Source organism: Enhydra lutris, unplaced genomic scaffold (assembly GCF_002288905.1).
Source record: "Enhydra lutris kenyoni isolate GAN:26980312 unplaced genomic scaffold, ASM228890v2 scaffoldscaffold42, whole genome shotgun sequence".
In the NCBI taxonomy this organism is placed as follows: Eukaryota; Metazoa; Chordata; class Mammalia; order Carnivora; family Mustelidae; genus Enhydra; species Enhydra lutris.
In genome coordinates this window covers 7711103-7724193 of record NW_019154126.1, presented here as the reverse complement: position 1 = coordinate 7724193, position 13091 = coordinate 7711103, and the positions used below count along the sequence as shown (strand labels likewise).

The following is a 13091-nucleotide window of genomic DNA, read 5'->3' as shown; positions in this document are numbered from 1 at the left end:
GCCCCAAGTAGGGCTCCCTGGTCAGCCAGTAGCCTGCTTCTCTCTTTCCCTCTGCCCCTCCCCGTACGAGTGTGCGCGTGTTCTCTCTCTCTCTCTCTCTCTCTCAAGTAAATAAAATCTTAAAAAAACAAAAACACAAAAAACTTCATCTCTACTATGAATCACTGTTATGTTCTCTGAATAACATAAAAATGGTAGCCTAGGCATCTGCCAAACTCCATTCAGCGTTTGCTCCTTCACAACATAATCTGATAATGAACCAGCCTCTCCAGCTCCTGGAACACAGTAGGTCCTAAATAATATCTGTGAATGGTTGGCTGACAGGGAGCAAAATTTCATCATCGAGGAAGGCAAAGGGAAAAGAAAAGTGCCTTTGGAGTCAGAAAGGCCTCCACTGAAAATCTTGCCCCCGTCCTCCCTCCCCTCCTAGTCACGAGACCCTGAGCAAATTGTGAGCCCACGTCTCAGATCCCTTGGCTGTAAAATGGACGATCGAATGCCCCTTGCAAGAGGCCATGAGGATTTTTAGTAACACGCATGCGAACTCCCTTGTCATCCAGGAGACACCAAAATGAAAGTACTGGTGATATGAGTGATGATTTTTTTTTAAGATTTTTAAAAATTTATTTATTTGACAGAGATCACAGTAGGCAGCGCGGCAGGCAGAGAGAGAGGAGGAAGCAGGCTCCCTGCTGAGCAGAGAGCCCAATGCGGGGCTCCATCCCAAGACCCTGGAATCATGACCTGAGCCAAAGGCAGAGGCTTAACCCACTGAGCCACCCAGGTGCCCCTGATTATTTTTTTTAATGACCACGTCTTCCAGGTATTTTCCTGCCTCTCGCATCTCACTTTATCCACCTTCTCCTTTCTCTCATCCCATCCAGGCCGTCCTGCTAGAAGCTGTCCCCCGGTGTGGCCTCCTGCCAACCAGCCTTCCTAAAGCCCCCACCCGCCGCTAAGCTCCTCTGCACATGGCTGGCCGCTCCGTCAGTTCAAATCACCCCATTCAACTGACATCACCACAGCTTGCAAATTCCCAAATCCCCATTAGGACTTTAGATGCGGTCGTGTTCAGGGCTGGCCTACAAGTTGGGTCACCATGTCCTTACGGAGACACACCCCGCACAGTGCAGTGTCTGAAACGGCTTTCTGGCCCAGCATTTAAACACACCTGCAAGCTAGGTTTTCAGGGTACTCAGGAAAACCGAGAGAGCAAGGTCTCCATACTCTCGACTCTCAAAGGTCACCAAGAACGTGGGGGCACAGATAGGGCAGGATTAAGAATCCCACTCAAGGACATTAGTGCAGTCATTGTGATTTCCCACGCTGGTGACTGGCCGCCCATTGGCTGAGCCCCATGCTACGCACCTGTGTCTCTGAATGAAGTTAATTCTGTCCGAAATATCATGCCTTCTACACAGAGGAGGTAAGAGTATTTTTGTAACCTCCAGTTTTCTATGCTGTATAGGCCACTGCTAGCTATGGCCATTTCTAATAGGAAGGGCACCCTGGATACTCTGTACGTGTGTGTACGTGCGCATGCGGGCGCTGTATGGCGAGTGCTACGCATGGAAAGTTTGTGTCCCACCCTACCCTCCCAGAGGGTATCTTGGAACCCTAGTCTCCAACACTTCCGTATATGGAGATGGAGCCTTTGGGGGTAGTTAGGTCTAGATGAGGTGTTGACAGTGGAGACCCCATTAGGAGAACTCAGTGTACTTACAAGAAAAGGAAGAGATTTCAGTTAGCTCTGTCTCCCCCATCTGAGAACACGGCAAGAAGGGGACTGTCTGCACGCCAGAAAGCAGGTCTTTATCAGACACTGAATCTGCCAGCACCTTGATCTTGGACTTCCTGCCTCTAGAACTGTCTGTTGGGTAGCCCACATGGTCCATGGTATTTTGCTACAGCACCTGAGCTAAGACAGCAAATGACCCACAGCCCCGCCTGACAATTCAGATTGCAGTCAGGTTAGAAAGGAGGGATACCCCTGAGAGGATGAGGAAGTCACCAGGCCCTAGGAATTTGCTGTGGTCACCAACAGGGCACCCTGCCACACCACACCAGAGCCTTGCCCTCATTTTCCGTGGTGAGTTAGTCAGCAAGCATCCCCTGACAGCACCACCTCATTGCTCTGGGATCAGCATTTTGGGAGGAAGTAGGGTCCATCCTCTCTCCCTCCCTCCCCATGGGGAGATGGCTTTTTTCCCCCCTCATCCTAAAAATTCCAGGCACACTCACAATGGTGGCGATTTGCCGAGCAATGGTTTGAATAAAGAGTTCTAAGGGAGCAAGATGGCAATGAGGAGGACAAGCTAGTCTACCAGGGCACTGAGCCCCAGGCATGTTCCTGGGGAGTGCCCCAAGGTCCCCCCAGCACAGAAGAGAAGAAAGGAAATGCACAGTAGGGGAGCTGTGTCTCAGAGGTCCTACAGCTTGACTTTGCCAGTGCCATTTGCCAGAAATATCTGAAATGAGGTAAACAAAATATTGCCTAGACAAGGCTTGTACCAAGAGGCTAGGATAAACCCTTCATTTGGTTCTACACTATTTTTCTTAAATGCCAGGTAAGGTCCAGTACAAACCCCACACCCCCCACTCGAAAACAAAACAAAAACAAAAACAGGGAAGGATTTTTACCTTTTTTCTTGTAACTATTCACTCTAGTTTTGAAGTTAATCCATCCGGTACTAGATCTTCTAAATACACAAACAAACAAAAATACCCAGAATTTTTAAATTACTCCTTAATCCCAGTAGGGCTGGCTTGCCTTTCCTCCCTTCATCTCCCCTTTGGGGGTAAACTCTCTCTTCTGTATTTACCAATGTTGCAACAGCCCTTGATTTGAGTGATTTACCCTACATGGGTTTTGGTGATGGAATCTGAGTACTGCCTGATGTCCGAGACCAGAAGTTTCTATTGTTTCTGCGGACAGTTTATCTCCCTCACTGGAAGGCCAATTGCACGAATTTTTCTGGAAAAGAGGCCAAAAGGACCTATGACATTTCCCAGACAAATCAACAGAATCCCGCACTGTGCCTTGCTGAACCAAAATGAACACATAAATCTATTTTCCCCAAACATTCTGTCACTTGCGTTATATAATTGCCTTTCATTCATCAAATCTGGGCTTTAAAGCAACACCTAATTAATTCTATAATTGGCATAGATTCTACCTTTAATGACTTCCACTATAGCAAAAAAACCAGTGATCTCTCTTTTTGATTTTGAAACTATGGACGCTGGGTTTCCTCTTTCACCCGAACTTTTCAGATCTTGTTGAAAGTCGGGTGTGGTTTCATGGGGGCGGGGGGGGGCACTGAGAGGAGCCCAGAGGGAAGGGTGGGAGGGAACTTTGAAAAGAAAACCCCTCCCCGAGTGCGTTCGTGATGCTGGAGACCCGTGTTTGGCAGCTCTCCGGGGTCTGCAGAAATGTCTTGCTGATGGGAAAGTCCTCACATTTGGAACAAAACCAGGTTTTGGAGAGTCCTTAAGAACGTAGGGGTGCTCCAGTATCCCCGCAGACGAACCGCACAGAAGAAAGCGGAGGCCCGACTCGAAGTTATGTAAAACTCAGAACAGTGTGCGCGCGGCCCGAGGAGACTCGAGTCCATCTCGTCTAGCGGTTCCCGAACCGCTAGGAGCCCTCAACCCCGGAGGACAGCAGGGCTCAGTGACTCACTGCCAGTGACTCAGTGACCCCACCCCTCTCCCCTGGGCTTTCCCCGCCGCCACCTCGAAGTTTGCGCCGTCCAAACCCAGACAGAGCCCGTTAGGTGCTTGAACGGGAACCCCCAAAACGAGAGGTTGAAAAGATTCGTGGGCCAAAGTGGGCGGTGCGCCAGGCTGCGCGGGGCCCCAGCTCTGCGTCCTGGGCGGTGCACGCCCCCACCTCGCGCTCCAATCTCCGGCACTCTTTGTTTCTTTCTCCGCGTCTTCCGACCCTCTGGATCCCTGACTCCCCCCCCCCCCCGCTTCCTGCTTCTTGCCCGCGGGTCTCCCCACCCACACGCCCCTAGCCGACCGCAGCCCTGCAGCCGAGCGCCCCTCCCACCAGTCAGCCTCCTCCCAGAACTCTATGGCGCGGTGCCCGCGACCCCTCTGGTCCAGCTCCGTGCAGGGTCCCCCACCACCGCGCGACCCCGCCTTTTTTAGCGCCCAGTGGGGAGAAGAGCTCAGGCCCTCGTCAGGAAAGCCCCCGAAAGTCCCAGCCCAACCAAAAAGTAACGGGACGGTGCCCAGTGCCGGGCTTGCAGAAGGGCGGGGAGGAAGGCTCGAGGGCGCCCCCGCCCCAACCCCCACCCACCCTCCCCTCTCCTCGTCCCGTCCCCATTGGCTGGCGCGGTGTGCGGCTGGGATGGCAGTGGGAGGGGACCCTCTTTCCTAATGGGTTATAAAAACTGCGCCCCCGGAGGGGCCCGGTCCTCTGCCATTCTCGCTCCCGGATCGCCCGCGCCTGAGACGCAGTAGCGCTCTAATCGCCCACACCCACCGCGCCCTAGCTCGCCTGTCCGTGCCGCCGCCGCCGCCCAGCCCACCGCCACCCTTTGCAGCCATGTCCACCAGGTCTGTGTCCTCGTCCTCCTACCGCAGGATGTTCGGCGGCCCCGGCACCGGGAGCCGGCCGAACTCCACGCGCAGCTACGTGACCACGTCCACCCGCACCTACAGCCTGGGCAGCGCACTGCGCCCCAGCACCAGCCGCAGCCTCTACACCTCGTCCCCGGGCGGCGCGTATGTCACGCGCTCCTCCGCGGTGCGCCTGCGGAGCAGTGTGCCCGGCGTGCGCCTGCTGCAGGACTCGGTGGACTTCTCGCTGGCGGACGCCATCAACACCGAGTTCAAGAACACCCGCACCAACGAGAAAGTGGAGCTGCAGGAGCTGAATGACCGCTTCGCCAACTACATCGACAAGGTGCGCTTCCTGGAGCAGCAGAACAAGATCCTGCTGGCCGAGCTCGAGCAGCTCAAGGGCCAGGGCAAATCGCGCCTGGGGGACCTCTACGAGGAGGAGATGCGGGAGCTGCGTCGGCAGGTGGACCAGCTCACCAACGACAAGGCCCGCGTCGAAGTGGAGCGCGACAACCTGGCCGAGGACATCATGCGGCTCCGGGAGAAGTAAGTCGGCGTCCTCGCGGAGCTGCGGGAGGGAGGGAGAGGGGAACAGGGTCCCCGCGAGAAGCTGCCACGCCCTTGGGGATGTGGCTGGGGCGGTGGCGGACGGGGGACAGCGGGTGAGCGGGGCTGTGGCTGCGGCGGCGCAGCCCCGCCCTGAACCCAGACCTTGCAGTTAGCATTTCCCCTGCACCCCCACTGGTTGCCCAAGAACACCCCGCTTCAGGTTACAGATTTCTTAAAACTACCAGTCCGTGCGCAGCCGAAGGCCTTTGTAAGCGATGAGCGCCATTTCCCCCAAACTTTTAGAAAGTTTTCTGGCCCCTTCTGGCAGGCTGCCATCATGGGGCGGGGAGGAGGGAAGAGAGGAGGGATGTGGCGGAAGCGAGACAAAGGGATTGCAGAGGTTCCTCGGGGGCGGGGTGGCGGCGTTCGCGTAACAGGTTAGGGTGGCGACCGTGATTGCTTCTGCACGTTGCCGCCGAGGCCCCGCCAAAACTTGCGGAGCGCAGCCGCTCTAAAAGCCGCAGTCGTGGGCTGTCCGCAGAGGTGGCGCAGCAGCTCCAGTCTGGAGGCACAGCGACGTGGTGGTTGGGTGTGGCCGCCCCCGCCCCTGGCGGTTTCCCAGTTCCTTTTTGATTAACGTGCGACTGTTTCAGGTTGCAAGAGGAGATGCTGCAGAGAGAGGAAGCCGAGAGCACCCTGCAGTCTTTCAGACAGGTTTGTATTCTGTTCCCGCGTGTAGCCACGGGACCCCACCCGATCAGCCCCGAGCAGCTCGCAAAGTTACTTACCCCACGTCTAGATAGCGCAAAACTTCCCGTCCGTGGGCAAAGCCCCCTAGTGGCAGAAAGAGCACAGATTCGAGCTTCTCCCAATGGAAACCCTTGAATGAGCGAAGCCGTTCCGTAGGACTGGAAGTCTTCAACTCATTACTTCGTTTCGAGATGTTTTTCCAAAGAAATACTTTTTTCCGTTTTGTTTCTGCAACATACTGACATTCTTACCCTGAACAGTTACAGTTTGATACAGATAAAAGCTTGCTAAAGTCAAGTTGGCTAACTTTTACAAGGCCAGGAAAAGCACAGTGATGCCCTGTAGTTTGAAATGTAAACGTATTGGAGGATAAGAAACTTAGTTCAACTGGACTTAAGCCAGCAAGGTTTTTTTTTTTTTTTCTTTTTTTTCTTTTCTGCAAGTTCCATTGTGGCATTAAAGTTATATGGAAGTATCACTAGGCAGAACTATTTGTGATCTAATAAGGGTGAAAAGGAGCCATCTGTCCCCTAGGCTGAAAGGTATTAATGGTTTCTACGGCTTCGCTATGGAATGTAGATACAGACATTCTGGCAAGTGTGGTGGCTTTGGACAGAAATAATAGGAGTCTTTGTGTTCCCAGAGAAGCTTTGCAACAGGCTACATTCTTATTGAATATGTAATGATGTAAGCTCAGCTCTAATTGGACACAAGTATTTGCTAACATCCGTTATCTAATATCTGGCCCAGACTTGTGAAGTATGTGATGGGAAAAGTTCTTAAAGCTACAGTCATACTTCACATTTTGAAAGGCCTTTCTTTATTTGGTTTCTTTATTCTTTAACACTTTCTCCTTAAATGAAGAACGAACCTAAGGCCGGAGAATGGATTTTTAAGTAAAGGAGTTTTTGCTCCAAAGTTAGATAGACTTCAAGGATTTTTAGTTTGAATTGGAATTCAAAAGCAGGAAGAGCTGCTAGTCCTGGACACTTACTGGGATGGCTATCTAAGCTCTCAGATGAATAGTCTAGAATAACATTTTGAAGCAGAAATACATTTACCAAATTAAGCACTGCAGTGTGGGCCCATTTTAGTAACTGAGCATTTATGATCATCGTATCTAATGTTTTTTTGCAGAATAGTGAGTTAATATGAAACGACTGAGTATGAATTATCTCCCCTTTAGGCATTAGGTAAAATCCCTCATATTCTTACAAGGAAGTAGAAATGTCACATGAAAAACTTTTTTGTAGAGGTTAGTAAATTACCTTCTGTGTCCCTTTTTTTAGGGCTTAATAAGCAAAAATGAATTTTTCCCAAGCCAGTTTTTTTTTTTTTTAATACTGTTATCACTCATTTATTCATGTTCCCATGAAGGTGAGAGAGGTCTCTCAACATTTAAGACTTAAGTGCTATAAACTATACTCCACTCCACATACAAATGCTTACAAAATAAGAAGTATAAAAATTCTTTTTTTTTTTTTTAAAGATTTTATTTATTTATTTGACAGAGAGAGATCACAAGCAGGCAGAGAGGCAGGCAGAGAGAGAGGAGGAAGCAGGCTCCCTGCTGAGCAGAGAGCCCGATGCGGGGCTCGATCCCAGGACTCTGAGATCATGACCTGAGCCGAAGGCAGCGGCTTAACCCACTGAGCCGCCCAGGCGCCCCAGAAGTATAAAAATTCTTACAACATTTCCTTGAAGGGAAATAAAATCTCTGGGACATGGCAGTTTGCAAGTGATGGAAACAGAGGAGTGCCAGAGCAGCGAGAATTCTGCATATAGTTTCATTACATGCATTTTGACCAGTCATTCTGAGACTAAGGAACTGAATTTACAGAATGTTAAGTGAAAAGGAGGGACACACCCTTGCAGGGTGAGATGGGAGTTTAAGAGAAAATCTACCAGATTCGGAAGCAAAGAAAATACAGTACAGAATGGTATTTCTTTTCCTTGTGTGCCTGAACTGCCTCTTTGCCAGCATACGTCTTGAATTAAGAGTATAAATCTAGCCTTGCTAGATAACTACGTACTAGCTTTGCACTCTAAAGATAACGGCTCCACACCCAGCTCAGATACAAAACAGCTCAAATACACACTGAAACTTTTGAAGCAAACAAACTTCTATTTTACGTGTACTTGAGTATACACAAAATGAAATCTGGTCAACCCTATTATGTCATGTTATTTCATGACATTTCTAAAAGATACCTTAAAAATGGTGACACTGATTTTTCTAGTTTAAAAAAAAATCAGTCAGGGCAAGACAAATACCTTATGATTTCACTCATGTGGAATTTAAACATGCACAAAGAAAAAGACAACCCAAAAAACAGAGTCTTAGCCACAGAGAACAAACTGAGGGTCACCAGAGGGGAGGTGGGTGGGGGATAGGTGAAATAGGAGACGGGGATTAAGAACACATTCACTGTGATGGGCACTGAGTAATGGACAGTGTTGCTGAATCACTATATCATACGCCCGAAACGAATACAACACTTTGTTTTACTGGAATTGAAATTCAAAAAATAATGAAAAACTTGACTAATGTAACAGAGATGCAGTGATGACTGATTGCAGTTTAACCTTTATTTATATTTAAATTGCTTATTAGCCACCTGAATACAATACAGTGGGTTACAATTCAAATTTATTAATGAAAAGAAGAAAGTATATTATCATACTGGGTGATTCATAGACTTAATTGAACTGTCATAAAAGTTGTCAACAGCCTTTTCCCAGTGAAGAGCCTAGGCTCGTAAGGTTCATTTAAAATGAATAAATGAGATAAGGCGTTGACTTCGGCATCCTCCCATCTGCTCTTCTCTCTTTTCAAACCAGGATGTTGACAATGCTTCTTTGGCACGACTTGACCTTGAGCGCAAAGTGGAATCCTTGCAGGAAGAGATTGCCTTTTTGAAGAAACTCCATGAGGAGGCAAGTGAAGCCACGTTTTGTGGATGAATGTGGGTGAAGTTGCCTCCATCTTGGGCATGGCCGACCTTCTGTCTGTCCTTTTCTGCAGGAAATCCAGGAGCTGCAGGCCCAGATTCAGGACCAGCATGTCCAGATCGATATGGATGTTTCCAAGCCTGACCTCACGGCTGCCCTGCGAGACGTCCGCCAGCAGTATGAAAGCGTGGCTGCAAAGAACCTTCAGGAGGCTGAGGAATGGTACAAGTCCAAGGTACGAAAGCAGTCCGTGTGACTGGAACAAAAGAAGAGCATTTTGTTCTGGAAACACTTTGTACCTGCTTGTGATCCCTGCATACCCGTAGCTCTAGTCAGAAAGTTGGCTTGAACATCTTAAACTTGGTGTTCAAGGCTGCTGTTGCTGCAGCCTCCCTATCACACCTTCTTTCCAATCCCTTCTGAACCCTAGTTCAGAGGAATTCCATCAACACCACGCCTGTGACCCTCAGCCTTCTTGAATGAGGGTAACACATCAAATTTCTACTCAAAAAATATCAACATCCGCATTCCGCCGCTCTCCCTTTGCTGTTAGACCAGAAATGTAGACATAGTCTGGGAGACGTGGAGATTTGAACTTAAAAATACAAAATTTGGTTTAGATTATGTGCTATTTGTTGGTTTGCTTGCCATCTGGAAGTTTTCCCATTTTTCCAGGCAGTGGAGAATGTTAGAGGATCGGTGACCAAGTCACAGGGGTGGTCCACAATTTGTCCTCTCTTTCTCACAGTTTGCCGACCTCTCTGAGGCTGCTAACCGGAACAATGATGCCCTGCGCCAGGCGAAGCAGGAGTCAAATGAGTACAGGAGACAAGTGCAGTCCCTCACCTGCGAAGTGGATGCCCTCAAAGGGACTGTGAGTATCAGACCCCACTGAAGGGGGCGGGGGTGGGGGACGTAACCCGTTTGCATCATTCACATGACCCGAGCTAATGGTGCTTTGTGAACAAAAGTTCTGTTGAAGACAAATTTATGTTTTAATCCCAAGAACATGAGTTGTCAGGACGGGTTCAGAGAGCCCTCTGAGGCGTGATGGTTTTAGCTGACACCTGTACTCTGGCTTCTAACACTTGATGCTTGGATCCTTCCCCAGAAACTGGAGTGCTCCCCATCTTTGCCACTAGGGGAACGGATCGCAATCGGTCCGTTAAGTGGTTCTGGGAATCGCTGGGGGTTTCCTGGGAAGTAACGTCGAAAGCCTGTCTTCCTCCTGCAGAATGAGTCTCTGGAACGCCAGATGCGTGAAATGGAGGATAACTTCGCCGTCGAAGCTGCTAACTACCAAGACACTATTGGCCGCCTGCAGGATGAGATTCAGAACATGAAGGAAGAAATGGCCCGTCACCTTCGGGAATACCAGGACCTGCTGAATGTCAAGATGGCTCTCGACATTGAGATTGCCACCTACAGGAAGCTGCTGGAAGGCGAGGAGAGCAGGTGTGGTACAGGGGCTTCTGCATGTGAATTAAGAGCTGCCCTTTGTTAGGAATTACGCCCCTCACTTTACCTATGTGCGTTACCTCTTCATCTTTAGAACATTTCTTCAAGGTAGATGCTGACCACTTTTTATAGCTATGGAATCTTAGGTTTGGGAGTTTTAGTAACTTGTCCTAGTCAGCGTTAATCATGGTGGAGCTGGGATTTGAACTCACAACTCTGGGAGCGGCAACGCTTTTCCCACTCTTAAGCACTCAGAGAAAACGCTCAAGAGATTTTAAATGTGCTAATGAGACCAGTCCTAGATAGATAATTCTGAGGCATATCCCTCCCTTAATGAGCTCCAAGAATACATTCTCTTATTTGATGAAAACAAGAAGTTGAATAAATTCATTCCTTTACTGTTCTCGTTTTCCAAAAATTTTACTGTTTTTCTTTATCCCTTTACAGGATTGCTCTGCCTCTTCCAAACTTTTCTTCCCTGAACCTGAGGGGTAAGCATTTGATCTCCTCTTACGAAAAATTATAGCAGCTCATCACCAGTCCATTTATGATGAAGCCCTGAACTGTTAAATGATTTTTGAAAATGCCATACAAGATAAACTCCTCTAAAACATTCATAATTTTTAGACCCACGTACTGTCTTAAAATCTGTGTTCCCAATTAAATTTCAGCTCCATTGGACTTCAGCCTTTGGAGTATACATTGAAATAGTCTATCCAGGAAGCTACTGGGTTACCAGGGCCCAGGCTTTCAAACAGGTCTTGAGTCTTGAGAAATGTTTTGCAAGGAGCACTTTAGGGTTGTGAACAACGATCATAATTCCTTGGGCAAAACAGTTAACTTGTCTTTTTAAAATTTCACCTTTGCTAATTTTGGGCATTTTGTTCTCTCTTCAGAAACCAATCTGGATTCCCTCCCTCTGGTCGATACTCACTCAAAAAGGACACTTCTGATCAAGACGGTTGAGACTAGAGATGGACAGGTTGGTATCTTTCAGTCAAAATGCATCCTGTCAGGCAGACATGGATAGCTTCGTGAATCGTTAAGTCTCTGTCTCAGATAACACCTGGCTAATTGGTTGGGTTTCGGTTTCACTCATGACCCCTCAAAAGAGAATAGGCCTCTTCTCCTGGCAGGGCACACAGCCAACTGTTTGGCTCCTGAATTTGAAGGTGAGATAGCGATCTTCCTGTCCAAAATCAGTTTTGTTCTGTTTTTTTCTGTGCTCCTTAATTTTAGATCGAAGCACAGCTTTAAGTTCCTTCCTAGACTCCCTCAGTATCAGGAATGTTTTAGTCCTGGACGTTCGTCCTTCTGTGCTGACGGACACCTGAACACTCTTAGGTCTTTGACATAGCACAAGAACATGCCAGATAATCACTCTTCTTGTTACTTCTCTATGCCAAGAAAGAAATGGCCGAAAGCTGTTGTAATCTTCATAGAATCTCCTCTTGCACATACATGTAAAATGTACTTGGCTATATATTTTAGTCTGTCTTCATTGCTCTTAAACTTGGCTGCATGGGAGTATTACAGAGTCCTCCATACTCAGTTTTCAATGTTCCTTTTTTTTTTAAGCGCTAACATTCCATAAGATCCTACTTTCGCGTGTAGATGAAAAGCATGGTACACACTTACCTGTCCCTCCTAGCTGTGACCTTGGCCTTGCACCACCAGTATAACCTGCCTATTTTCACCTTCAGTGACACCTACTTAGGAAGATTTTCCTTTGTCACGCTTAATGGGGTAATTGAATCTTCAGCAGGCATTCTGTTTGATTGGATTTTTTTTGTTACCAGGTTATCAATGAAACTTCTCAGCATCACGATGACCTTGAGTAAAGATGGCACAGAATCGGTGCAGCGGTCACTACCAGCAAGAATAAAAACAGAAATCTGTATCTTAAAGAAACAGCTTTCAAGTGCCTTTCTGCAGTTTTTCAGGAGCGCAAGATAGATTTGGAATAGGAATAACCTCTAGTTCTTAAGAACCAACACTTTTAAAAGATTTAGGAAAAGTTTACAACATAATCTAGTTTACCAAGAAAACTTGTGCTAGAATACTTTTTAAGAAGTATTTTTGAATACCATTAAAACTGCTTTTTTTCCAACAAGTATCTGACCAACTTGTTTCTGCTTCAATAAATCTTTGGAAAACTCTGTTGGTGTGTTACTTGATACTGTCAAAATAGTTCTCTAGATTTAATGAGAATATATGTGTCAGTGAATTTTTTTTTTTTTTTTTGGTCCTACTGGTGAGGGTACCAAGTTTAGGTTAACTGGATAAATTCAACTTATTTCACTTGCGATACCACTATTAACTTTGGTCATTATAAATAAGACTTTGCTTTTCAGTTAAGTTATTGAAGTTTACAAACAGATGACCTATAATAAAAGAACTTGTTCAAAGATGGTAGGTCTTTTAGTTCAGCTGGGGCCATACCTGTGTGTGATTTCAATTCTAACAAAAAGACTTTCTAAAATTAGAGACTTTGGCTAAAGGGAGCTTCTGGATGCACTTGGAGCAGGTAGAGTAAGCCAGACTCCACTGTGGGAGTTAAAACATAGGGCAAGGTTAGGGTAGAGGGCTGTGGTGTCTCATTAGCAAGATGGAGAGAAGGGACAGGTCCATCACGGTTAGCAAACTTGGAGCTCAGAATGAGTGATAAAGTCGGGAAAAGCTTCAGGTGTCTGGAGGATGGATAGAGTTGAGATGGGGGGCGGGTAGGATATTGCTCTGAGGCCATAGATCCTAATGGTTGGTAGTGTGTGTGTGCTGAGGGAAACTCCTTTGGGCAAAATCCCCAGACA

At 47.7% G+C, this 13091-nt stretch overlaps 1 protein-coding gene across 1 annotated transcript; it reads left to right on the top strand.

Moving 5' to 3' along the window:
• The first annotated feature begins 4432 nt into the window (after nt 1-4432).
• LOC111155495 (vimentin) lies at nt 4433-12441 on the top strand. The gene is made up of 9 exons (XM_022515654.1): nt 4433-5118; nt 5775-5835; nt 8713-8808; nt 8897-9058; nt 9572-9697; nt 10058-10278; nt 10729-10772; nt 11178-11263; nt 12081-12441. The coding sequence occupies exons 1-9, from the start codon at nt 4556-4558 to the stop codon at nt 12120-12122; spliced, it is 1401 nt and encodes a 466-aa protein (XP_022371362.1). The 5' UTR covers nt 4433-4555; the 3' UTR covers nt 12123-12441.
• The last annotated feature ends 650 nt before the right edge of the window (nt 12442-13091 follow it).